The sequence below is a fragment of the Eubalaena glacialis genome, chromosome 19 (assembly GCF_028564815.1).
Source record: "Eubalaena glacialis isolate mEubGla1 chromosome 19, mEubGla1.1.hap2.+ XY, whole genome shotgun sequence".
Classification (NCBI taxonomy): domain Eukaryota; kingdom Metazoa; phylum Chordata; class Mammalia; order Artiodactyla; family Balaenidae; genus Eubalaena; species Eubalaena glacialis.
This window is the reverse complement of record NC_083734.1, coordinates 53056102-53083774: the sequence shown is the minus strand read 5'-3', so window position 1 is coordinate 53083774 and position 27673 is coordinate 53056102. Positions and strand designations below refer to the sequence as shown.

At 48.4% G+C, this 27673-nt stretch overlaps 1 protein-coding gene across 5 annotated transcripts in view; it reads right to left on the bottom strand.

The window, feature by feature from the left end:
* Positions 1-27673, bottom strand: part of TBC1D16 (TBC1 domain family member 16) — an 83480-nt gene that overhangs the window by 6511 nt on the left and 49296 nt on the right. For 3 of the 5 annotated variants that reach the window (XM_061176302.1, XM_061176301.1, XM_061176303.1), the window contains 7 exons: positions 9581-9742; positions 8421-8568; positions 7332-7499; positions 6683-6831; positions 5812-5946; positions 4899-5085; positions 2610-2789 (listed from right to left, as the gene is read on the bottom strand). In XM_061176302.1, the coding sequence (XP_061032285.1) occupies positions 2610-2789; positions 4899-5085; positions 5812-5946; positions 6683-6831; positions 7332-7499; positions 8421-8568; positions 9581-9742 (1129 nt within the window). Of the gene's footprint in view, positions 1-1624; positions 2420-2609; positions 2790-4898; positions 5086-5811; positions 5947-6682; positions 6832-7331; positions 7500-8420; positions 8569-9580; positions 9743-27673 lie in introns of those variants that run through there. The other 2 variants (XM_061176305.1, XM_061176304.1) reach the window with 2 other exon arrangements.

Below are 27673 nucleotides of genomic sequence, written 5' to 3'. Positions count from 1 at the left end.
GGGTAGAGAGTGGGTTCAGATAAGGCCCCTGACCCAGCCCCAGGCCCTGCCTGCAGGTAGAGGCCAAGTGCAGAGGTGCGGGGTAAGGGCTCCGGGGTGAGGTCGTCTGGGTTCATGTGGCCCTGGGCAAGCCCAGTAGCCTCCTTCATCCTCAGTTTCCCCACCTGCAAATGGCCAGTGTGAGCACCTCCATCCAAAGGCTGCTGTGACATACAAAGGGGCGATGTTGCAGCTGGCCACCCACGGGCTGCTGTTACCCTTCGGGGAGCCCTCCGGGAGGCTTTCCAGCACAGAGGCAAAGAACACGCCCCTCTGAAGGCTGGCCCGTGCCCATTCTGGGGTCTTGAGAGACGGTGCGTCAGAACACACTCCAGTGGGTCACGGAACACGCCAGTGAGAGAGAACTTTCTGGCAGCCACCCACTGGTCATTGTTCTCCTGCCTCCAGGTCAAACGTCCCAACTCATGCCCCAGAGACGACTCTTAGGTTTGTTGATAAGAAAGTGGGGAGAAGAGCCTCAGAGCAGAGCACGGCAGATCCCGATGGTCCCCATGGAGCTCCCTACGATGAGCCCACCACCTTTAACCAGCTTTACAGAGCCCATCGAGGACTCCACTGTCTTCCTTGGAGGCTGCCTCATATGGCTGCCCAGCAAGGAAGGCCTAGCCCACAGCAGGAAGCCGGCACTTGGTCCTGACGGGGGTACATCCTGTGCGCTCTCCGGCCCGGACACTTTGAGGGCACACCGCCTTTGAGTCACACTTGCTTCTGGGGGCAGAGGAAGGACAAGGACTACCAGGAAGCCTGTGTTTAGTCTCCTGACGTCGGCCACCCAGCCAGACAGAACTTTGTTCCTTTGCAAACAGGGCCAGGAGGAGCCCTGGATGTGGGCAGAAGTTATGGGCAGCAAACACCCCACACCCCACCCACTCTGAAGAGACCATTCCCAGGTTGCCCAGCCCCTTCCTCTGAATTAATCCGGAATGGTCTTGCTGTGGCTCAGAACGATCCTCCTGCAGCTATTTGAACTGTGGCCAGGGTTGGCGGTGGGTTGGGGGTGGGGGGGGCCGGAGGAAGATGCATGTCTACCTCCTCTCAGAGAGGACTCTGGGGCAGAAAACATGGGGCACATTCTAAATGGGGCTGGATGGCAGTACAGGACTAATCCCAGTTCACTGGACAAGGCCCAGGGCAGCCCAGCCCCTGAGGGCAAACTAGAAGTGTCATAAATGAATGAAATAGAGCCTTTCTCACTCTGGGGACACTTTAAAAGTTAAAGCAGCTGGTCGTGACCACCCCCTCTCCACGAGCTCACTCTAATGAATTAGCCTACGCCCACTACAATCATCCTACACCCCCCCCCCGCCCCCGCTTCCAATCTCCTGCCACTAATTTGATCAAGTGGTGGGGCCAAATGTGGCTAAATTTAGCCTGAGAAATGGCCCCATTTGTTGGGTAATGCTCTGAGTTCACTTGTAACATTAGCTTAAATGTGATGTCACGAGGGTGGCAAACTTGCTGCTGGAAAAACATGCAATGAGGCTTTGCAAAGTAGACACAATTTTTTTTTTTTTTTTTTTTAATGTGATCCAGTGTTTTGGACCATCCTTGCCAATGCTTCCTTGATTCCACCCTGCAGTACACGTCGAGCACGCTAATCCACGCAGGAAACGCAGCCCAGACCTGGGCCGGGGTGGGAGCAGGAGCAGGAGGTGGGTGAGGATGGATGAATACAGACAGCCTGTGGCAGCAGCACCACATTTCTTCAGACTCACTTCTAGCAGACGTAATCCTTCTTTGACATTAGTAAGGAGGGGAAACGCTGATGCACCTTTCCGAGGGCTGGTGGGCGTGCCCACGTATCAGCAGGGTTTGTCTAATCCAAGCTGCTCCGGCTACCGCAGGGAGGATGGAGCCCGCTCTTGCAGAAAGGGTCCTGGCCACCTCCCGGATGCGTCAATACTATTTTTTTTTTAAGGCTGATGGATTCAGAGAGACTTGCCTATCCTTTCACGTCGCCAGCTTGTTGCTAATTTGGGCATTAAAGCTGTGTGACAGGGCCAGTTCGACGCTCTCAGGGGAATTTGTTGAGGAGACACTGATAACGGTGGACGGCAAGTGGAAATCACATCCCTGGGTGGGGACAGTGGGCCGGGCCCAGGCTCTCAGAGGGGCTGAGGGGGAAGCAAGATCTCGGGCCCTTTCCCTGAGCCGTCCCGAGGGGGCAGGCGGGCGGGCACTGGCTCCAGCACGTGGGCACTGGCGTCCTGCTCGGCCCCGCAGTGCCTTTCACGCTGATTGGTTGTGACAGGAGCGTGCTCAGCCCCAGAACGTGGTAATGAGCGCAGTCAGTGGGCAATTTGCATCGATTTCAGTTACTTGGGAGGCGAATTGCAGGTCTGAGGCTGGCCACGTGGGACTGGAAGGCAGTCGCCGTGTGAGGGGCTGACTGTGGCTTGCGGGGGGTCAGGGATGGTGGAGGGGGACCCCAGAGGAGGCGCACGGTTACATGGGCACCCCGCCCTCCTTTTAGGCTGGGTGCAGGACGGCGACTGTCGCTCTGGAGCCGCTGTCCCAGCCCCCAGCCCTGGGCACCGCGCCTGGCTCACCTGGTAGTGGGCCCAGCAGGCCTCCCAGATCCGCAGAGCCTCAGCCTCGGGAAACTCCCGCTTGAAGCACAGCAGCAGCCAGCGGTGGCAGAAGAGCATTTGCAGGCCGTCCTCGCCCAGCGAGACCAGGTGCTGGTAGAAGCGCAGGTGCGTCAGCCGCAGCAGCTCCCGCAGGTACAGCTGGGGGCGAGGCCGAGATGAGTTAGCCCCCCGGCCCTGAGCACGCCTGCCTGCCTGGCCCAGGAAGCCCACTCCCACCGAGGCCCTTCCTCGGTCCACCCCTCTCCGCCCCTGCCAAAGCCTGTGTGCCATGCGTGAGGTCTCTACCTGCTACGTGTCACTGAACCCACTTATTTTGTTCTGTCGCTGGAAGTCTGACTCACACCTGTCTTTGTGAGTTTAGCCCAGATTTCAGACTGTTTTGGAGGCTGTGGCGTGGCCCAGGGCAAGGCAGAGCATAGCACTCTGATGTGGACCAGGAGGCTAGTGGCAGGTCCGAGGCTAGGAAGATCCCCAGGCCTCAGGCGCCATATGGGGCTGTTTCTGACGTCCCCTCCTTTCTGGGATGTCGAGCAGATCATCCATTGACAACACCCCCTCCCCCACACCCACTCAACCACCTTCCGCTCTGATCACCAAGATCCATCATCTTCCAGAGCTGATTTAGAGCAGAGAGGGGGCGTTTCTGAACCCCAAGAGGCTCAGTTCCTGCACTTAAGGTCACCACCCAGTGACGTGGGATAAGATCGAGGCTATTTCTGGCAACGTCCTGCTTGGGCTGCTGACTTCACCAGCACCGTTGTAAAATCAATCTCCGGCAGCTAACGAGTCACGGGGCCATGTGCTTCGGAGCCCATCAGGGGTGAATCACATCAGAGCCTGTAATTGCCTCCGCAGGTACCGTGGAAACCTGACATCACAGGGCCGATGCAGAGAGCGCGGAGTGGGCAGGCTCGGCTGGAGTGGGCAGGCTCGGCTGAGATCCCAGCCAGATCCTGGGGTGGGGGCTTGGTGACCCACAGGCCCCTTCCCACACAAGCGACCCATTGTTCCTACTTGAGACAGCCACTGGGATGGCACGGGAACTGATTCTGAGGATCCTTCCCGACTGGCCAGTTTTTCCACTCAGTGGCCCAGAGCAGGGTCCACGCATGCAGCTGACCCCCTCCCTCCCTCACGGATGCCCCCCACCCCCGCTCTGGTGCCCCTCACCTTCCAATCCCCACCTGCCTGCTCCTGGCTCCCCCTTGTCCAATCCCCTGCTGTGTTCTGCTCTCCCATCCATAGTCTTCAAGGGCTTCCTAATGGCTAGTCGACGGGACACGCTCCTTGGCCTGGCATTTGAGGCCCTCCATTCAGCTCGACCCTCATTGCACGTGGGCCACCAACCTGACCGGGGCACCCAGTGTCACTGCCCAGAGAGCTCTGCTCAGCCAAGTCTCGGCAGGCCTGGCAGTGCCCAGGGCCAGACCCCATGTGCCGTGGGGTCGGCCTAGTCCAAGGAGACATTGGGATGCCTGTCTTGGTTCCCATCTCTATCACCAGAGCTCTTTCTGTATCACTCCCTGGCACCCAGCATCCTCTCCTCACACTGTCAGCTTCCAGACCAAGAATCTCTTGCAGACTGGGGACCTGAGAACATCTCCCAGTGCCAGCAGCACCCGGCAGGTGCTTGGAGTGCACAGATGCTAGGTAAGGAAAGAGTGCGCACTCCTGGCCCTGCCTTACCCAGCTTTGCCTCCTCACTCCCAATTTTCAGTGCTGCCTGGTCTGTGTAGGTTAGGGGAGGCCATGAAGGGACGGGTGCCGGCTGGGCACAGCAAGCCTGCTGCCCTCGAGGTACGGTTGTGACGACTACCCAGTGGGCCTCGAGGTGGTTTCAGGAGCCCCTCCCATTCCCAGCCCCAGAACCCTGGCTATGTTGGACCCCTGCAGGGGGCCCAGATGCACCTGAGGAACCATTTTACAAAGCACAGGGTCAGGTGTGATAGGGACCCCCCCCTTCTTTGTCTCCCAGGGAGCCTGGGTTGGGATGCCACATGCAGGGAGGTGGGAAGCCACAAGGGGAGGGCCCTGCACAGTCCAGACTCTGGACCTGCAGGAGTGTGAGGTGGGGATGGCAACACATGTCCTGGGACCTGGGAACAGCATGCGTCCCTCCTGGGGGAGCTGGCCCTATCCCAGAGGCCCAGGGCTAAGCCCCCCATAGTCCATCGGCAAGGCTGACCCTGGCTTTTCTGCTGCTTGCTGACCCACAGCAGCCAAGCCATACACATCTGAGAGCCTCACCAGCTGTTTCTCCATGTCCTCATCCCGAGGAGAGCTGACAAAGATCGTGTTCTGCATCAAACCCACAAAGCACCAGAAGGTGTCTGACTCGTCCAGGACCTCGGCCAGGATGGGGGCCACCAGGTCTGACATGCCCTGGGAGTAGCCAATGGCTGGGTTGTACACCGCATAGTTCAGCAGGATCCTCCTGGAGACGCAGTGCAGAGAGCAGGGAGGTCAGTGGAGGGTGGCCACAACATAGCGGTGTGTTGTGCAGGCCAGTAGAACCCCAGGCTGGAGACACTGGGCTGTCCGGGCCCCCATCTTTCACCTTGATCTCAGAGGAAGGAGGGCAGCTCTGGGACCGTCTCCAGAGCCTGGGGAAAGGTAATGGCCTGCAATTAGCCACTCACCAGCCCAGCCCCTCGAGAGCAGGGCAAGGAGGAATGTGGGTCTGATTTTCTTAATTGTCAACTGCCTGTGACAAAGGGTGGGCTGGCCAGGAACGTTTTCATAGGCTGCTAATTTTGTGCAATTATTTGCCAGGAGGTAGCAGAACGTCAAAGATGCCAGCCTCAGCCCTGTGTGGCTTTATCATCCAGAAGACCACCCAATGGGAGACAGAGACACTCAGGGGGAGGCTGGCCCACGGCTGGTGTGAGACAAGCAAGGTTAGGCTTGGTGGATGCCCAGCGGGTGGGGCCTACAGGCCTTCCCTGGGTCTCTAGGACAATAAGAGACCCACTGACATTGCCTAAAATAGCTAACGACCCTCTGATTCTGGGGCATTGAACCTGGAGGAAAGACCCCGACCCCTGCAGAAGCTGCTGCCGGTCCACTTCCCAGAGGGTCAGCTGAGGCCTGAGGGGTGAGGTGGCAGATGGGAGTGGAACCGAGGGGGGAGGAACCATGCTGGCCCGGGGTGGGGGGGTACCTCATGCTCTCCACATTGGGATTGCCTTCTCCTCGGAAGAACTGGTTGCTTCGATCTGTCCGTACCACATCCTTGTCCACGGTGAACTGCACGTTCCTCCAGAACGCTCTGTGCTCTTCAGGGGTCATGGAGAGCCTGGCATGGAGCAGAGCGCCCGCGGCGGGGGGTGTCAGCCAGCGGCACATACGCTCCCGGCTGGCGCGGGCGTCCCGCCCAGCCCTGCTCCCAGATGGGAACCGGGGCCGCTGGCAAACCCTCCGGCTCCCACCGACCTGGGGTGGGGTGCACAGGGCTTTCCAAACATTAACTCGGCCTCACGGGTCCCAAACAGAGAGCTGACCGCAGCCGCGGGATGAGCGAGGCCCAAACAGACCTCAGCAGTCCCAGCGCCCCCCAAACACCCCCGCCACCCCGGCGTTCTGCGGCAGGATGTCAGCGCCTCGTTAAGTACATTGAAAAAGAATTCTAAAATCTTGACATGTGAGCTAAAGAGAGCCAGTCCCGGGGCCGGGCGCTGGGGTAATAACTGCACTTATCCAGCCCCATCGCTCACGGTCCTGGGAGACCCATTTTTCAAGGAAACTATGGGTCACGGAACATATTATCAATGCTGAATTGCACCTCAAATTGCCTTTCCAAATGGCATTTCCCTCCGCGGCGCTGGGGTGGGTTTCCCTCCGCGGCGCTGGGGTGGGTTTCCCTCCGCGGCGCTGGGGTGGGTTTCCCTCCGCGGCGCTGGGGTGGGTTTCCCTCCGCGGCGCTGGGGTGGGTTTCCCTCCGCGGCGCTGGGGTGGGTTTCCCTCCGCGGCGCTGGGGTGGGTTTCGTTTCCCTCCGCGGTTCGTGGGGGCCCCGGCCGGTCGCCGCGGTCACCTTTTCTGCTGGATCTCGGCGTATTCCTTTCTCTTCTGCAGCCGCAGCGCCTCCCTCTCCTCCGACGTCGACTCGTGGCTGTAATAACGCAGCAGGAAGGGCCAGACCTCCCCCCGGATTGACACATCAATGCCGCCGAAGAAAATGGCCTGGAGGAAGCGGCAAAAGTTGGGGAGGGGCCAAAGCAGGGCCGCTCAAAGGACCCCCAAATCCCCGGAGATCTGTGTTTTGCTGGCTTTGCTGCGCCTTCTTGACAACTGATGCCTTGATTCAGATCGCTGCAATTTGCACATGTTTGGAAGGGGAAAGTGCCGGCCCCCCATTCCCATACAGGACACAAACCAGGCTCATTTCAATGTCAATGCCCCCCCTGGTGCGGCACTCAGATTAACCTGTCGTTCTCACGTCAGGGCCTAATCCCGGTTTTGGAATCGCGGCGCGGGCTGCGAGCTCTGCTATACAGGCTGACGCGGGGTCCTCCAAACCCGCTCCGGAGGTTGCTTTTTCATCGCAGCGGCTTTGATTGCTCTATCGGGTGCGTTCACACAGCCAGCTCTGGCACCAGCGGACGCACCCCCCGGAGGCGGCCCGTGGGCACGGCCCCGACCCCTGGTCCTGAATCGGGCCCCGCGGGCACACCGGGCCTCACCTTGCGGAGCTTGTACTCCTCCTCCACCTGGCCCAGCGCGTTCAGGTGGCGGAGCCAGGCCGCGACGTCCAGCCGTCGGTACATGCTCTCCTCGGGGTGCGTCTCGGAAGACGGCAGTTTGGGACGCCGGATGGAGAACTGCATGCACGTCTTTTCGTCGGCGACCTGCTGGACGGGAGGACAGTTGGGGATCAGTGTCTCAGCCGCTTCGCTTTCGAAGCCAGCCGCGCTCTTCGCGAGATGTAAGCCTTCCTCTCTCTCTTCCGAAAGGAGGGAGACGCCTCTCCCCCGCATACAAACCCCTAAATGGCAAGTGTAATTAGACACAATTCAAATGAAAATACCGTCCTCTTACCATGGTCCCCCCTCGCGCTCCCGGCTCCCGGCCCACTCCCATCGACCGCCGCCCCCTACTCTCCCTCCAGCCCCGCCGCAAAGACGGAATTAATGCCTCGGACGGCCAACTTCCCTCTGCCGGGAGGGCCTGCAATAAATTACATGTGATTGGCCACATACAAAGGGATGGCTGTTCTGCGAGCGGGGAGCCCGCCTGGCAGGTTGTCTCCACGGGCAGTCACGAATCCAGGGCAAAACTGCAGCTGACATTTAATTCAAAAATCAAAGGTTGTTCAATGTAGGGGGGAAAAAAAGCCATGCTACTGTAATAAGGGAAGCCAGCAGGAGGCTCTGTGGGAAGGAAGGGAATTTTAAAGTCAGCCCGTTTCTAATAAGCACATACAGTATCTTAACCAGATAATTAAAGAGCTCTTATTACATTTGTATGTAGATTGAGCAAAATATGGCAGGAAGCCTTGTCAAAACATGATTTTTCAAGTGCGGAGTACTGCCTTTACAAGAAGCCTGGGCACATGTTTCAAATCCCAAATTGCTGCTCTGTAGGCCCCCAGCCACCACGGGTCACACCGGAGAGGCCTGGGTCTCGGGGGGAGAGAACCAATGTCCTGGGCCTCCGTTGGAGGGGAGGGGGGAATGGGAGGGGGGGTGTGGTGCCTCAGCAGCCAGGTGCCTCCAGGGGTGGTGCAGGGCCTCCCCACCCCGGGGGCAGTCCCCAACCCTCCTCCGGGCTACCTGGTCTTTGAGGTGCGTCTCTGCGCAGTATTTCCACTGCTGAAGCACGTCGGGCAGCTTGTCCAGGCCACCGTGGTGGAAGTGGAACACCTTGTACTGGCTTTCCCGGCTGGCGACGACCAGCTGGCCGCTGGTGCAGGCCTCATCGCTGAGTGGCCATCGGAGGGGGGAAGAGAACAGACCCATGAATATGTAAACATGGGTTTTTATTTCCAAGTATAATCAGAGGCCCCTATTGCCAACCTCAGAGGCAGGAAACAGAAAGTCCCCCTGGAGTTTGGCTGCTGGCGGCAAGGGGACAGAATTATGCCCCAACAGAAGCCATCACCCCCTTTGCTGAAGAAGGCAAAGCAGCTCCCTTCCTGGGAGACCCCAGGTTGTATTGTCCTCACTCCCAGGAGACCTGCCAGAGCAGCCTTCTGTCCCCACCCTTGCCTGCCAGGTCATATCCTCCCTTCTCTCCGGGAGTCCTGGGGGTGGATGCCCTGACTGACGGGGAATCAGGTTTTGAACCCAGATGGGACGCGCCTCCAGCAGGCTTCCCCATCGGGCATGGAAGGCACTCTGGGAGAATCCTCCGGGGAAATTCACGACACATGCCTCAGGGCCATCGCCCGACCTTGGCTTCCCTTCCATGAAAGGCGGGATGTGACTCTGGGTCTGGGAACTCCCACAGAGACACGCCTGCTTCTTCTAAGCACCAGTCTTTGTTGGTGCTTTCCTACGGCTGGGCCACCCTGCCTTTCAGGAAGAGAGACATGAGGTGGCCATTAGGCAGGGAACTAAAAAGGATGGCTCCCCATAATGAAGGAAAGGGTGCCTCCCTCTAGAAAGCCATGGCCTATTCTGAGCACACTGGGCCTCTGGGTGGGTGACCAGGGGCAGCCTGCAGCAACTGCTCTCTGTGTAGCCCTGGTTCGTCATCTTTCCCCAAACCAGAGCTCCAAGCAACAGCTGCTTACCATCACCCTGAAAGCAGAGGAAAGAGTTTGGGAGCTACCCAGACCCAGCTCCTGTGGGGCAGCCGTAGGGGGCACTGCTGACGAGACTAGTGATGTTGGGAAGCAGATGTTTGGGGATGCAGGGGCGCTGGTCCCAAGCATGGCCCCCCGGGACACGGCACACAGGCAGCTTCCAGGACATGGCCAAGAGGGCCTCACCTGAAGAAGAGGCGGAGGGAGCGCATGTGACCCAAGTCCACTCGGAACACACCGCAGATCTGCTCCAAGGCGCAGGCCCGCTGCGGCTCGTCCCAGCGTGGGGGCTGCAGGAGGCCACTGCTGTCCAGGAACTGCAGGTGGGCGTCCACGCTGGAGGGGGAGCTGGTGGAGCAAGTCATGTGAGGGCCACACGTTTCTCTGTTGTGCAGCCATGGAGGAAGGGCAGGGAGGGCTGGGGAAACCATTTAAACATGCATGCACACTCAGAGATATAGCCGAACACGCTGGGCACATAGAGGCTGTCCACGGACACCAATGAATGAATGAATGAATGAATGAACAAATGAATCCTATCATCGGTCTTGTCCAATTACACTTTAATGTGGATAGGAAAGCATTTTTGTGATCAAATTTTGTTCCACCTCAACAGAGATATTAGGTTGTCATAATGGCAGATGAGGTCCTACTGACTGGGTTTGAGCCCTTGCTGTGTGACCTTGGGCAAGTTACCAAGCCTCTCTGAGCCTTTGTTTCCTCTTTTGCACAGCGAAGATAATAACATGGCTTCGTGTAGAATGAACAGTGCTCAGTGCTGGGCACCCTGGTTTTCAGGGCTTACTAAAAGAAGCTGTTTTGTGACCATTTTAGACAGCGTGGGGCTTCCATTTGGGTTCATATTGGTTCAGTATTTTCCTGAAAATATAGTGGTTCCATAAGGAAACATTTGGGTTATAATACTATTAATACTAATAGTAAACACTTAGCTCTGTGTTAACCACTTTTCATGTGCTTTTTATCACATATAAGCTTCACAATAAATCCTAGGAAATGGGCGGTTATTACCACCATTGTACAAAACAGGAATTGAGGCTCAGAAAGGTTAAGTAACTTGTCCGAGGTCACACAGCTAGCAGGTGGTAGAGCTGGAATTTGAACCCAAGCTTTGTGGCCCACGTCTTCACCAGTGTCTTTAACTGCTTCTAAGTTCAAAGTTCAGCAATACAACCCCATTATCTTATTCTGCTTCTTTAAAAAATTAATAATTTTGTTTGGCTCCTCGGTTACCAAATATTTTATTACATGGATTCAGCTACACCACAGGTTAAATGCTGTCTCTTGAGATTTAATAGTAACATCTAGCAGATGACTGCTAAAATATCGCCAGAGTAAAGGCAAGCGTCGGTTCTGGATCCCAACCCCGATATCCCACAGAGGTAAGACTGCAATCACTTTATCCCACTTTCCTGTTTCAGCTGAGAACATAAAAGTGTCGGAGGCAATTAATCCTGAGGCACCTCTTCCTCTGATGGGCACCAGGTCTCCAAATGAAGCTACTCTGGATTGTTCAAGCACAATCCCTCTAACTCGGAACTTCCTCAAAGAGGAAGACTGGCCTTTTTAGAAACTTGGCTGCTTCTAGAACAACACTGGGTCTGGTGTGCAGTTCTTCCCCACCTGCCTAAGGAAGTGGGCTGAGCCAGGTCCTCCCATTTCTGAGGGGCATCTGCGCTCTCCCAGGAAACAGACTCAGGTAAAGATAGACAGCCGGATGGGAGGGTAGGTAGACAAGCTGAAGCACGCAGCCACACGGCAAACTCGGACCGAAAAAGGCTGAGGGATTCCCCGTCCTCCCGAGGGCTGCACTATGCAATGACTGTCTGCAAAACAAGGCAAGCCGCAGGTCTGAAGACAGCCCCCCACCATGCCGCTTCACACAGCATTTCATAATCTGCTTATTGAACAATGAGGCTGCAGTGGCCGGAGAGCATGTGCTTGGCGTGCTTCCCCAGCTGGGCCGGCCCATCCGGGCTCACCTCCAAGCCCAGCCAGAGAGGGCCCACCAAAGGGTGGCATTATTTCCAGCCCCTCTCCCCCAGTTCTCCCCACCGCCACTCCACACGCACATAGCACGATCCTCCAAAACCTGCATGCCCTTCTCAACATGCTACGTCCTGCTCACCCCACAGGGCAGGCCAAGGTTTGCAGAAACCAGATCCAGGATGGACACTTGCTCTCGCAGAGTCCTGGCCGAAGCCACTGCTCCTCTGCTGTGGTGGAAGGACTGGGGTCCTGCGGGGAAGGAGCCCAGGAGAGAGGCCCCCCCAACACCTTCCTGCAGCAACTTGCCCCCAGGCAGAAGTCTACCTAAACCCTTTTACAACTCCTGAGGGGGAAATTATTTGCATTAATTAATTGATTGATTAATTAATTCAAGACATTATGTTGGGACCTACAGCTGGGGTTCCATGGTTCAAACTGGAGCAAAGTTGATAGAAGACTTCGTTCTCTATTATTTAGGGCCTGTCATAGCAGATGACTGTACAGTCATCTAGGTCACCTAGGGCCACATCTGTTTCTGCCTCAAGACCCATTGCCATGGGGTTAAGGGCCGTATCTCGTTTGCTGGGCCGTATCTCGTTTGCTCTTCTGCATCCCCAGCTCTCAGCACAAACCTGGCACAAAACACAGAGATTTAATACTCATGCCTGGGATGAAAGTGTTAAATGTCTGGGAATTTTGAAGTCATAGAAAAAAAATGGAAATAAAATCTTGGGAAAATTGAAATATGTATAATTTTTATTTTTTATCTTTTTACACATGCAGAGCAATTTGGTTTTAAGAATACTCATATGTGCGGCATATAATTTGGCTTGTTCGTAAAATTATTGTGTGGTACATTAAAATTATAAGGATGGTTTATCTAAGGCAATAACTCCCAATATGCTATAAGTTAAAAATGTTTTATAGGTAGAGGGAGAAGATGCTAAACTCTAAGAAATATAGCATTTCTTTCTGAAGATCACCAAACTGCAAAACAGAAATGAATAAGAAAAGCCAGCTCTGCCACAGCAAAACATAGCAAGTGTGTTCTTTGTCCATCTGGCAACTCCTGCAATGTCAGGCACAGAGTTGGAGATTAAATATGGCCCCAAATTCCTAGAGTGGTGTTTGTTTCCCCACCCCTGAATCAGGGCTGGCCTTTCGAGTGGCTTTGGCCAATAGGATGTGGTATGAGTGACATTCTATGAGCTCCAGAGCCTGGCCTCAAGAACCTTCTGTATGCTCACCCTTGGTATACTCCTGCCACCATGTAAGGAAGCCCAGGCACAAATGATGAGAGACCACAAGGAGAGAGCGACTCAGCTGACAGCATCAGAGTCCCCAAACCTCACGGACAGAGACCATTTCAGACCCTCCACCCGGCTGAGCTCCCAGCTGGTGACAGCTGCCTGAGGAAGCCCCAGAGCACCCAGCAGAACAGCCTGACTTGGCCCAGCCCAACGGGAAGACCTGTGAGCAAACTGAAGATGGTGGTTTTAAGTTGCTAAGTTCTGGAGTCCTTTGTTACGGGGCTATAGATAACTGATATATACGGGAAGTGTCTGTTTTCAGAAAAAGCTCGAGCAGGAAGGAAGAAACCTCCCAAATAATTATTTTTGGGGTTTTTTTTTTTGGTCACGACGAGGAGCATGCAGGATCTTAGTTCCCTGACCAGGGATTTAACCCATGCCCCCTGCAGTGGAAGCACGGAATCCTAACCACTGGACTGCCAGGGAATTCCCTTCCTCCAAAATTATTGAATTGTGGTTCTCAAGGTCAAAGAGACATTGCGGCCAGACTCTAACATTTTGAAACATCCAAACTTCTAAGTTGGCTCTTGCTTTTCTTCCTTCTGAGCCTTTTGATTCAGTTGAACAGTAAGTCGATGGAACCCCAGCTGTAGGTCCCACGTATAGTGTCTTGAATTAATTAGTCAGTCAATTAATTAATGCAAATAATTTCCCCCTCAGGAGTTGTAAAAGGGTTTAAGCAGACTTTTGCCTGGAGGCAAGTTGCTGCCAGAAGTTGTGTGGGGGGCCCTCTCTCTGGGGCTCCTTCACCTCAGGGCCCCAGTCCTTCCACCACAGCAAGGGAGCAGGAGCCTTTACCCCAGACTCTGTTGGAGCTAGTGTCCATCCTGGATCTGGTTTCTGCAAACCTTGGCCTGCCCCGTGGGGTGAGCAGGACACAGCGTGTTGGGAAGGGTGTACAGGTTTCGGAAATTGTGCTGTGTGCACGTGGAATGGCGGTGGGGAGGATTGGGGGAGGAGGGCTGGAAATTATGCCACCCTTTGGTGGCCCCTCATAATTGCCAGAACTTGGAAGCAACCAAGATGTCCTTTGGTAGGTAAATGGATAAACAAACTTCGGTACATCCAGACAATGGAATATTATTCAGCGATAGAAAGAAATGAGCTATCAAGCCATGAAAAAGACATGGAGGAAACTTAAGTGCGTATTACTAAGTGAAAGAAGCCAATCTGAAAAGGCAGAGTTGGAAACATACTATATGATTCCAACTCTATGACATTCTGGAAAAGGCAAAACTATGTAGATAGTAAAAGGATCACTATCCTTTTGTCAGAGATCCTGGTTGTCAGAGATTGGGGGGAGTGGGAAGCGGTAAATAGGTGGAGCACAGAAAAATTTTAGGGCAGTGAAACTACTCTGTATAACATTATAGTGGTGGATACATGTCATTATATTACATTTCTTAAAACCCATGCAATGTACAAGAGTGAATCGTAATGTGAACTATGGACTTTGGGGGATAATGATGTGTCACTGTAGGTTCATCCAATGTAACAAATGTACCACTCTGGTGGGGATGTTGGTAATGGGGAGGCTTTGCATGTGTAAGGGCAGGGGTATATGGGAAATCTCTGTACTTTCCCCCCAATTTTGTTATGAACCTAAAACTGCTCTGAAAAATAAAGTCTATTAAAATGAAAAGCCAAAGAACAAACTGGGACGTATATATGACAAGGATTAATATCTTTAATACAGAAAAAGTATGTAAATTTAAAAACTGAATGCCCAACAGAAAAAAATGGCAAAGGTACAAGAAAACACAAATTACTAAAGAATAAATACAACTAATCAATAAAATTTTCATGTCCAGAGTAATGAAATAAATGCAAATGGAAACAAGATACAATTTGAGGGGAGGTCTATGAAATTGGCATAATTAAAAAGTTATGAAATATAGTGTAAGTAAGGGTTTGGGGAAACACTCTTGCACAGCTGGGGGCACTGTATGCTGTTCAGATATCTCTCAATGGCAGTTAGGAAATCGGATGCAAAAGGCTTAAAAATGTTTATGTATTTTGACCCTTTACTTTCATTTCCAAATATTGATCTTAAGAAAACAGCCAGAGATACCTACAAAAAATATGTATGTGAATAGACACAGAAAAAGCCTCTGACAAAAATCTATTGCTCATTCAGGATAAAAGCTGTCAGCAAACTAGGAATAGAAGGGTACCGCTTCAGACTGATAGAGGGCACCTGCAGACATTCTACAGTTCACATCATACTCGATGGTAGGAGACTGAATTGTTTCCGCCTATGATTGGGAGGCTCTACACTCAGCAAGAGGCAAGAAGAGAAACTGAAACACATAAATATTGGAAAAGAAGACGTAAAACTGTCCCCATTTGCAGATGATATAATTGTTTACATGAAAAATCCCATGGAATTTACAAAACAACTATTAGAACTAATCAGTGAATTTAGCAGAGTTACAAAATAAAGGTTAATGTAGAAAACTTAATTGTATTATTAAAGACTAGTAACACATAATTGGAAAATGTAATAAATAAAAAATTCCACTTATAGTAGCAAAAAACCCATATAAAATACTTAGACTAGGGACTTCCCTGGTGGCGCAGTGGTTAAGAATCCGCCTGCCAATGCAGGGGACACGGGTTTGAGCCCTGGTCCGGGAAGATCTCACATGCTGTGGAGCAACTAAGCCTGTGCGCCACAACTACTGAGCCTGCGCCCTAGAGCCCGTGAGCCACAACTACTGAGCACACGTGCCACAGCTACTGAAGCCCGTGTGTGCCTAGAGCCCATGCTCCGCAACAAGAGAAGCCACCACAGTGAGAAGGCTGCGCACCACACAACGAAGAGTAGTCCCCGCTTACCACAACTAGAGAAAGCCTGCATGCAGTAAAGAAGACCCAACACAGCCAAAAATAAATTTTAAAATTAATTAATTAATTAATTTAAAAAGTACTTAGAATAAGTCCAACAAATGACATTCAAGACCTATACACTGAAAAACATAAAACCTTGCTGAGAGAAATTAAAGGAAAACTAAATAAATGAAGAGATACACCATGATCATGGATTGAAACAGTCACATCGTTAAGATGGCAATCTTGCCAAATAGATCTACAGATTCAACACAATTCCAATCAAAATTCCAGCAGAATTTTCTGGGTAGAAATTGACAAGCTGACTCTAAAATTCATATGGAAATGCAAAAGACCTAGAATAACCAAAGCAAATATAAATAAAAGAAGAAGAAAGTTGGAGGACTTATTATAAACCTACAGTAATCAAGGCAGTCTGGTATTGCTTAAAGAGCAAACTTTTAAATTAATGGAACAAAATAGAGCCCAGAAATAGGCAAATATGATCAGTTAATTATCGACAAAGATGCAAAGACAATTCAATGGAGAAAGAATAGCTTTTCAACTGATGTTGTTAGATCAACTGGATATCTGTATGAAAAAAAATTAACATCAACCCTTTCTTCATGTCATACACAAAAATTAACTCAAAATAGATCACAGACCTAGATATGATACCTAAAACTTTAAAACTTCTAGAAGAATCCATAAAAGAATACTTTTGCAACCTTAGAATAGGCCAAGTTTTCTTAGAAAACAAAAAGCACAAAACATAAAATAAATAATTAATAAATTAGATAACTGAAAACTCTTTTCTTCAAAATACGTCATTAAAGAAAATAAAAATGCATCCCACAGCCTGGGAGAAAATAGTCATAACACATATATCCAATGAAAGACTTGTATCCAGAATATGTATGAGGAACTCTTAAAACTCAATAGTGTTGTTAGATAAATATTTCTTAGATGTGATACCAAAAGCATGATCTATAAAAGAAAACAAGAGATAAATCAGACTTCATTTAAATGAAAAACTTCTGATCTTTGAAAGACACTGTTAAGAAAATAAAGAGACAAGCCACAGACTGGGAAAAGATATTTGTAAAACACATATCTGATAAAGGATTTGTATCCAGAATATATAAAGAACCCTCAAAGCTCAGTAATAAAACAAACAATACAATTTAAAAATTGCTAAAAGATTTGAAAAGACTTCGCCAAATAAGCAAATAAGCATATGACATCATTGATCATGAGAGAAATGGAAACGGAAACCACAATGTGATATAAGAAGATACAATGTGACACACTACACACCTATTAGAATGATTAAAAAACAAACACATGAAAACTGATGTTACAGAGTGCTGGCCAGGATGCAGAGCAACTGGAACTCTCATACTTTGCTGGTGGGAATAGAAAATGAAAGAGCCACTTTGGAAAATAGTTTGGTGGTATCTTACAAAGTCAAACATACACTTACCGTACAACCTCTCAATCTCACTCCAAGAGAAATGAAAAGTGTTCACACACAGATCGGTGTATGAACGTTTATAGCAGTTTTTTCATAATTGCAAAAGCAAGAATCAACAGGTATTTCTTTCAACTGCTGAATGGATAAGCAAACAGCAGTACAACTATACAGTGGAATACACTTAAGGAATAAAAATGAAGAAACCACTGATACACACAACATGGATGAATCTGAAATGTATTATGTTAAGTGAGAAAAGCTAGACTATACACGAAAAGATATTCAGCATCATTAGTAATCAGGGAAATGCAAATTAAAACCACAATGAGATACCCCTACACACCTGTGAGAATGGCTAAAATTTAAAAGACTGACTATACCAAGTGCTAACGAGGATAGGGAGGAACTGGAACACACTGCTGATGGGAATGTAAAGTGGTACAACCACTCTGGGAAACAGTTTGGCGGTTTCTTAAAAAGTTAAACACACACCTACCATATGACCCAGCCATTACACTCCCAGGTATTTACCAGGAGAAATCCAAACATTATGTCCATATGCAAGACATCTACACAATGTTTGTAGCAGCTTTATTTGTAATAGCTAAGAACTGGAAACAACCCAGTGTTTATCATCAGGTGAATGGATAAACAAATCATGATATATACATGCCATGGGATCAGACTCAGCAATAAAAGTGAATCAACTGCTGATATACACAACAATGTGGATATATCAGAAAATCACTATGCTGAGTGAAAGAAGCCAGAACAAAAAAAAACATACTGCGGGCATTCCGTTTATATAAAGTTCTAGGAAATGCAAGCTAATCTACAGTGATAGAAAGCAGATAAGTCATTGTTGAGGTAGGGGCTAGAGGGAGGCATGGGTTACAAAGGGACACAGGAAAGTTTGGGGGGTGATGGATGTTCATTATCTTGATTGTGGTGATGGTTTCACCAGTGTACCTATGTCAAAACGCAGCAAATTGTGCACTTTAAATATATGCAATTTATTGTACCTCAATTATACTTCAATGAAGTTGTAAAAAATACCAATATTCAACTCAGTATTATTACCTAATTTCTAGCAATAAGGGATATTTTAATATATTGTGGCACATGCATATGATACAATGCCATTAAGCTACTATAAAACATTTTATAAAAGTATTTAATGACCAAAGAAAATGCTATTATGTTGAATGAAGAAAGTAGGATGTAAAATTATATGAAATGATACAATACGGTTTTGTATATAATGTATATTTATAAATATTTTAAATCTACGTAAATATATGAGTAGAAAACTACACCAAAATTACAATAAAGATCATCTCTAGATGGCATTATAGTTTATTTTCATCTTGTTCTTTATCTTACACATTTTCTAAAAGGAATAATGTATCATTTTGATAATCAGAAACAATAAGCTAATCTTCTATCTTTTTTTAAACAAGAAGTCCATATTAGCTTTTATATTGCAAAACCAATAAGGATAATTTCAAAAAGAAAAGAAAAAGTGAGGTATCAAGGACCAATTATCATCACAGTTACCCTTTATTTGAGGTTTCCTATGTGCCAGGAGCTCTGCTGATTGCTTTAAAGACTTTCTCATACCAACACTATGAAGGAGATATTATTAACCCCATTTTATAGCTAAATAGACTGAGGCCAGGAACATCACCCTCAAATTTCACAGATGGTAAATGGCAGAGCAGGGATGGGCCAGGCATGGCTCATCCAAAGCTCAAACTCCTGACTCCTATGGTGTGTGACTTCCAGAGACAACGGCAACGACTTAAAAGGAAGATACAGAGGAAAACAAAATTCTATTTTAAAAAGCATCTCTTAAAGAATGTCCCTGAAAAACATACCTACTGCTCCCCGTTGCCCCATGCTCCTGGATCTGAAACCATCAGCAGTCAGATTTTGTCTGCCAGTAAAGCCCCAGTCCTCATCCTGGCACGTGATACACTCCACAAGTTAACCTCAGCTCACCTTTGCCTGTTCTTCCTTGTATTACTGCATCACACTGTACGGCTTTGAGCAATAGAAATTTATCCCTCCTGGTTCTGGAGACACCAAGTCCAAAATCAAGGTGTCAGCAGGGCCAAGCTCCCTGTGAAGGTCTAGGGGAGGATCCTTCCCTGCCTCTTCCAGCTTTTGGTGGAATCCTTGGCTTTCCTTGGCATGTGATACATCAGCAGTCCCCAACCTTTTTGGTACCAGGGACCGGTTTCGTGGAAGACAATTTTTCCATGGAAGGTGGAGGGTGGTTGTTGGTAGTGGGGGGATGGTTCAGGCAGTAATGCGAGCGATGGGGAGCGGCAGATGAAGCTTTGCTCACTCGCTCGCTATCTGCTCACCTCCTGCTGTGCGGTCGGGTTCCTAACAGGCCGTAGACCAATAGCAGTCCGTGGCCCAGGGGTTGGGGACCCCTGTGATACATCACTCCAGTCTCTACCTCTGTCTTCACATGGCCTTCTTCCCTCTGTGTGTGGGTCTCTGTGTCCCCGTTTTCTCTTCTTATAAGGACACCAGTCATTGGATTAGGGCGCACCCTAATCCAGAATGGCCTCAGCATAACTAATTACATTTGCAAAGACCCTCTTTTTAAATAAAGTGGAATTTTGAGGTTCCAGGTGGACATGGATTTAGGGGGACATTATTCAACCAAGTTATACCCCTTTACATGTTCCCACTATATCTTAGGCAAACTGGACAACTCACGTCTTTCCACCCCATAAGACCCTCTCTCTGTGCATTTGCCTCCTTGGGTCCCTCCCTCTGGGTTGCCTGCTCTCCTGTCTCTATTCCTGTTCTTTTCACTCTCCAAGACCCAGTTTGTCTGTGTTGTTTTCTTTTGACCTTAGGGAAGCTGCTAAGCAGAGTATCTGATGTGTCACAGGTACCCAATATATGCTGATTTGCCTTTATTTCTTGCAAAATCCTTAGAAATTTATCATTCTCTTCTGTGTGTTTTGCTTTGGATTTTGTATTAAGTCACTTGCTGATGCCCAAACCAGACAAAGACATCACAAGAACATAACATTCTAGGCCCTAACGAATATCCCTCATGATAGAGACACAAAATTCTCAACAAAATACTAGCAAACCAAATCCAACAACATATAAAAGGGAATATACACTGTGACCAAGTGGGATTTATGCCAGGAATGCAAGGGTGGTTCAACATATGAAGATCAATCAATATAATACACCAGATTAATAAAATACAGAACAAAAACCACATAATCATCTCAATAGCTGCAGAAAAAACATTTGACAAAAATCCAACACCGTTCATGATGAAAACACTTACCAAACTAAAAATAGAAAGGAACTTCCTCAATCTAATAAAGGGCATCTATAAAAACCCATAGCTAACATCATACTCTATGGTGAAAGACTGAAAGCTTTCCCCCTAAGATCAGGAACAAGACAAGGATTTTTGCTCTCACCACTTCTATTCTACTAGAGGTTCTACTTAGAGCAATTAGGCAAGGAAAAACAAACGAACAAAAAAGCATCAGCATTTTCTGAAAGAAAGAAGTAAAATTATCTGTTTGCAGATGATATGATCTTGCATATAGACTATCCTTAGGAATTAAGATGTACACACAAAAAAACCTGTTAGAACTAATACATGAATTCAGCAAAGTTGAAGGATACAGGATCAGTTTACAAAAATTAATTGCATTTCTATACACTAGCAACAAACAATCCAAAAACAAAATTAAGAAAACAATTCCATTTATAACACACACACACACAAAGTAAAAGATTTGCACAACAACAACTACAAAAACATTGTTGAAGCAAATTAAAGAAGACCTAAACAAATGGAAAGTCATCCGTGCTTATGGATTGGAAGACTTAATATTGCTAAGATGGCAGTACTCCCCAAATTGATCCATAGATTCAACACAATCCCTATCAAAATCCTAGTTGCCTTTTTTGGAGTTATTGACAAGCTGATCCAAAAATATTATGGAAATGCAAGGGACCCAGAATAGCGAAAACAATACTGAAAAGGAAGAACAAAGTTGGAGGACTCACACTTTTCAATTCCAAAACACACTATAAAGTGGTACTGCCATAAGGACAGACATATTGATCAATGGAATAGAATAGATGATCTAGAAATAAACCCATACATTGATGGTCAATTGGTTTTCAACAAGGGTGCCAAAACAACTCAGTGGGAGAAAGAATAGTCTTCAACAACTGGTGCTGGGACAACTGGATATCTATGGGCAAACGAATGAATTTGGACCCTTACCTCACACCATATACAAAAATTAACTCAGAATGGATCAAAGACCTAAATGTAAGAGCTAAAACTATAAAACTCTTAGAAAAAACACAGGCATAAATCTTCATGACCTTGGGTTAGGCAGTGGTTTCTTCAATGACATCAAAAGCACAAGCAACCCAAGAAAATATAGATAAATAGGACTTCATTAAAATTAAAAACTTTTGTGCTTCAAAGGAAACTATCAAGAAAGTGAAAAGACAATCCACAGAATGGGAGAAAACATTTGAAATCACATATTTGATAAAGGACTAGTACCCAGAATATATATATAAAAAAATTAGAACACAACAACAAAAAGACAACTGACCCAATTAAACAATGGATCTATCTGAATAGATGTTTCTCCAATGAAAATATACAGGACTTCCCTGGTGGCACAGTGATTAAGAATCCGCCTGCCAATGCAGGAGACAAGGGTTCAAGCCCTGGTCTGGGAAGATCCCACATGCCGCCGAGCAACTAAGCCCGTGCATCACAACTACTGAGCCTGCGCCCTAGAGCCCGTGAGCCACGACTACTGAGCCTGCGTGCCGCAGCTACTGAAGCCCGCGTGCCTAGAGCCCGTGCTCCTCAACAAGAGAAGCCACCGCAATGAGAAGCCGCTCACCACAGCTAAGAAGCCGCTCACCACAGCTAAGAGTAGCCCCCGCTCGCCGCAACTAGAGAAAGCCCGCGCGCAGCAATGAAGACCCAACGCAGCCAAAAATAAATTAATTAATTAATTAAAAAAGAAAATATACAAATGGCCAATAAGCACACGAAAAGATGCCCAACATCATTAGCCATTAGGGAAATGCAAATCAAAAGTACAATGAAATACCATTTCACATCCACTAGGATGGTTACAATAAAAACCAAAGATGGAAAATATAAGTGTTGGTGATGTTGTGGAGAAATCAGAACCGTTATACATTGCCGATGGGAATAAAAAATAGTGCAGCTACTGTGGAAAACAATTTGGAAGTTTCTCAAAAGTTAAATATCGAGTTACCATATATGACCCAGCAGTTCCACTCCTAGGTATATACTCAAAAAAATTGAAAATATATATCCACACAAAAACTTGTATATGAATTAATGTTCATAGCAACATTATTCATAATAGCCCCAAAGGGGAAATGACACAAATATCCATCAGCTGAAAAATGGATAAACAAAATGTAGTATATCCATACAATGGAATGTTATTCAGCCATAAAATTAGTGAAGTACTGATACATGCTATAACAGAGGAATCTTGAAAACATACTAAGTGAGAGAAACCAGTCACAAAAGGCCACACACATATTGTATGACTCCATCTATATGAAATGTCCAGAGCAGGTAAATCCATAGAGACAGAAAGCAGATTAGTGGTTGCTAGGGACTGAGTGGGGGGAGGAGTGGGGTTTAACTGCGATGGATATGAAGTTTCTATTTTGGAGTGATGAAAATATTCTGGAATTAGATTGTGGGGATGGTACAACTTTGTGAATGTCCTAAATGCCGTTGCTTTGTACACTTTTAAAGGGTGAGTTTTGGGACTTCCCTGGCGGTCCAGTGATTAAGACTCTGTGCTTCCACTGCAGGGGGCGCAGGTTTGATCCCTGGTCAGGGAACTAAGATCATGCACGCCGCGTGGCCAAAAAAAAAAAGATCTCTGTTTCAATTCATGTAAAATATACTTCAATAAAATATTTTAAAAAAATAAATAAAGGGTGAGTTTTACGTCATGTGAATGATATCTCAATAAAAAGAAGTCACTGTGTCCCCACACTCCCCTGTCTGATCCAGCCTGCATATCTCCTGGCAAAGGCACAAAGCATGACCTCAGTCAATACTTGTTTATTCAACACAAAATTCTCAGTGCCTCCCTGTTCTGGGGACAGCTGGATGCCGTCCCCAGACATGTGGACTTTCATTCTGGTGGAGAACGAGGAGCAGACGCATAAGGGAGTGACTATGTCATGGGGACATGGGCACAGAGGCAGGAGGCCAAGGGGCTGGGAGCAGACACTCTTGAGGGTGGTCTCAGGAAGCCTGGGTGAGGCCTGAGGTGGGGAGAAGAACCAGTAAAGCAAAGAGCGCAGAGAGCATTAACAGGTCAAATAAGCAACACATGCTGGAAAAAGGCACCCATCACTAGGTATGTCCTACAGCGGAAATGGCACCACTCTGGGAACAGAAATTCATTTTGCTCTTACATTGTTGAGTTTAACTTTCCTCCTAGTGAAGGAATGGAAATGATCTCATATTGTAAATAATTTTACATTGGAATATACTCCTTGCATTTTTTATTGCTTAACTTTTGCAAGTAATAAATAAATTCATTTTTGTGGTTAACAAATTCAAAATATACCAAAGTGTGCAAAATCAGCAGTGGAAGCGCCCCTCCTGACACCTCCCCACTCTGTCCAGTGTGCCCCCCAAGAAGCCATCCTCGTCAGCAGCTTGGTGACTCTTCTCCCAAGCCTTGCTTCGTGTGTTCATGCATTTGAAGGTAGCTTGTAGAAACCATTTTAGAATAATGGCTGAGGCACAATTAAAATAGAACAGTCTAAACTTTTATTCAGTTTGACTCATTAAATTGAATCAATCACTCTTCTCTGTAACACTTGACTGATTCAAGGAGGACTTGAGGAAGCCGGTTCCCTGCCCACCAGAGGATGGGGATCTCATAGGAAAGCTAAGCTGAGGATCATGGGTAAGTGGATGATGACAGCACATGGACCAGGTGCTGCGGTCACTGAAGCACAAAGCGGTGGGAGGTGTCGGAGAAAAGCATCACCCAGGGCAGGGGGTGTGGTCCCTGGAAAGGCTCCGTCCCAGAGGAGGTGGCACAGGGGCTGGTCCTGAGTGTCTCTGGGTGGAAGGAAGAGCCTGGGCAGGCGCAGGGCATGTGCGGAAGGAACGATAAGGAAGCCAGAAGGGCTGGCTGGAGTCATTCTCAGAAGGGCCCTGGCATTGATTTTTTAATCAGGTTGTCCCAAAGAATTGAAGGCAGGGACTCAAACAGATATTTGTAAACCAATGTTCATAACAGCATTATTCACAATAGCCATTTCTCTAAAATACGTGGAAACAAAATAAGTGTCCATCGACAGACGAATGGATAAACAAAATGTGGTCTATACATACAATGGAATAGTAGTCCATCTGAAAAAGGAAAGAAATCCTGACACAGGCTACAATATGAATGAACTTTGAAGACATTCTGCTCAGTGAGGTAAGCCAGCCACAAAATGACACATACTGTAGGATTTCACTTATATGAGGTGCCTGGAATAGTGAAATTCATAGAGACAGAGAGTAGATTACGGGATGCTGGGGGAGAGAGCATGGGGAGTTAGAGTTTAATGAATAGAGCTTCAGTTTTACAAGATGAAAGAGTTCTAGAGATGGGTGGTGGTGACGGTTGCACAACAGTGCGAATGTATTTAACATTACAAACTGTACCCTTAAAAATGGATGAGATGGTAAACTGTATTTTATCCCAATAATAATACTAAAAAACCTCAATGGGTTACTGATTTAGAATTTCTCAGTTTCCTCCACTCCAAAATATATTTTCTCATCTTTCCTATCTCTTCCTGGCTCACTCAGGCAGGATGCCCATGCCAGATCAGCTGTAGGACTGGCCAGTCCCTGACCCATGCAAAGGCTACACAGACCAACAGGTGGGGAGGAAGGAAGCCCTGCCACGGAGCTGCGTTATCTTGAGCCTTTGAAGAGTCTGTGGAATAAGTCCAAGAATATTGGAAGAGTGGGTAGAAGGCTGGCCATCTTGCTTCCAAAGTGACTGTGTGTGGCATCTCCCTGTCAAATTCCTATCCTGCCTCCATCTCTGGCCTGGTTGTTGGTGGTGACCTCTGCACTGTACCTGGCAGGCTGTCCCACAACCACTTCTTCTATGTTAAAGTGACCCCTGGGAGGGGGGGTGGGATGAACTGGGAGATGGGGATTGACATATATACACTATTGATACTACGTATAAAATAGATAATTAATGAGAACCTACTGCAAAGCACGGGGAACTCTACTCAGTGCTCTGCGGTGACCTAAATGGGAAGGAAATCCAAAAAAGAGGGGATATATGTATACATAGAGCCGATTCACTTTGCTGTACAGAAGAAACTAACACAACATTGTAAAGCAACTGTATGCCAATAAAAATTAAAAAAAAAAAAAAAAGTGAACCCTGGGAGAAGCTGGGCTGTTCCACTGCTTCACGACGTGAAGTGCTCTGTCCTCAGGGGACCCTGAGAGAAAGCAAGGCCCGCAAAGACCCAGTGGGAGTTCCCTGGTGGCCTAGTAGTTAGGATTCCGGGCTTTCACTTCCGTGGTCCTGGTTCAATCCCTGATCAGGAAACTGAGATCCCACAAGCTGCGCAGAGCGGCCAGAAATAAATAAATAAATAGACTAATAAATAAATAAATAAAAATTAAAACAAGAAACCAACATTGGTTAAAAAAAAAAAGGACCCAGAAAGGCCCCCTAGTCTGGGCAGCATTCCCTCCCGCCAGCAGGGCTTTGGGTTTCGGGGAAGAAAGTTTTTTGTTTTGGTTTTTGTCTTCCCGCTTGGTAAAGTCTATGTCAAGAAATCCACCTGAGGGGTTCAAGGAAGAACAAACAACTGAATCTTGTGTAATCCACCCGGTGGGAGTGCTCGGCCAGCTGGCATTGCCGCGGCACCCGCCTGGCAGAGTCACACACTTGGCCCCGCTGGCTGTGAGGTTTTCTCAGAACTCTCGCCTCCTATGGAACCTACTTAAAGGGCTGCCCTGAACCAGCCAGCTGCTCTACAAGCCCTTGTGAAGATTCCTTGATCATTACACAAAAAGATTGCTTAAAAGAAGGAAGCCTGGGCAACCAGGATGTTCTGGGAGCCCCAGGCTCCTGATTTTAAAGGATCAATGACATAGGCGGGGGTATTCAGAGAGCCATGGCCACAACAGGTCCACCCTGACTGGGGAAGACAAAGATCACTTTTACCCCAGTCTGCCACCAACCCGGTTTTCGTGTCACCAACCGTTCATAGCTTCAGGCCCCCAACCACCCCAACTTGCCACTGGTGGCCCAGGAACTCTGTCCCCGAAGCCCTCAGCACAGATGCAGTTTCTGGTGAAGCCTGCCTCTGCCCATGCATGTGGAGCTCGAGTGCCACTTTGGACCTGGAGAGGGAGGGGCTGTTTCAAAGCCACTTTGGATTGGACGGGGCTCTGCAGAGACCTGGTTAAGCCTCTGGCTAAGCATCAGGGCAACAGTGGTCTTGGGGGCGGCTGGCTTGGTCACGAGGGCCAACGTCCTGCACTCCCACAGCCTCCACCCATTCCTAGGCCAGGAGGCCAGCCAGGGCGTGGACATCATGCAGGCCAGTATAAGATGCCGGCCTCACAACGCTGGGCATTTCTGAGTTCTGTTTTGTTCCTGCAAAACTGACTAGTCTACACACAGGTCAACCTGTGATCTTGACCTCACTAACTGTACCTTGCCCAGACAAAGCCGAAAGGACAGGATAAAATAAGAACCAACACATACAGAGCAGTTTAAGTCCTAAAGGTTTATACAGCATCCCCACTGCATCTCTACTAGCATGCCCACTTTTCAGATGTGACAACTGAGACCCAGAGAGGCCCAGTCATTGCTCAAGGCCATGCTGTGCCCTGACCACTACACTAAATTATCTCTTGTACAGCAGGGCAAAGCATCTCTTTATCCTCTATCATGTACCAATTTTACGGCTTTTCTCACATAGGGCTTCCAAATGTTGTTTGACTGACAAGCAGCCAACTAAAAATACAGGAAGAAGAGTTCTAAAGAGAAAAGGATACTGGAGGACACGTCACGGCAGCACGCACACACGTGTGTGTTTAAATACTGACACATGAACGGCCACGTCAGGCCATCAGGCATGTTTGGGGTGTGCCTACATCCTTCCTGCCAGAGACAAACCGGATGGGAAATCCTCCCTTTGCACAGCGTGGAGCCTGGAAGACTTGGGACCAATCCTGGCTTGGCCTCTTATCTAGCCTTAGGTCAGTTACCTACCTCTGCTGGGCCCTGGCCTTCTCAGCTGTAAAATGGGGAGATGGGAGGGGGGAAGCACAGGGACAGGGCTGAGGGACTGAGGTAACAGCGAGTGGACACAGCTGTTCTAACTGCCTGCTTGTCAGGTGCAGCTTTGCCGTCCTGCCAGCTGTCCGTGGCTGTTGGGAGGTCAGTCCGGAGTGGGACGTCCTTTGCCTTCCAACGCCCCAGTCAGCACTATCTCCTCCTTGCAAATTCAGGCTCCAGAGTGCTTGCTGTTCCCAACCCCAGTCCCATACCTGAGTCCCTGGCTTTTGCACCCCTCCCCTGC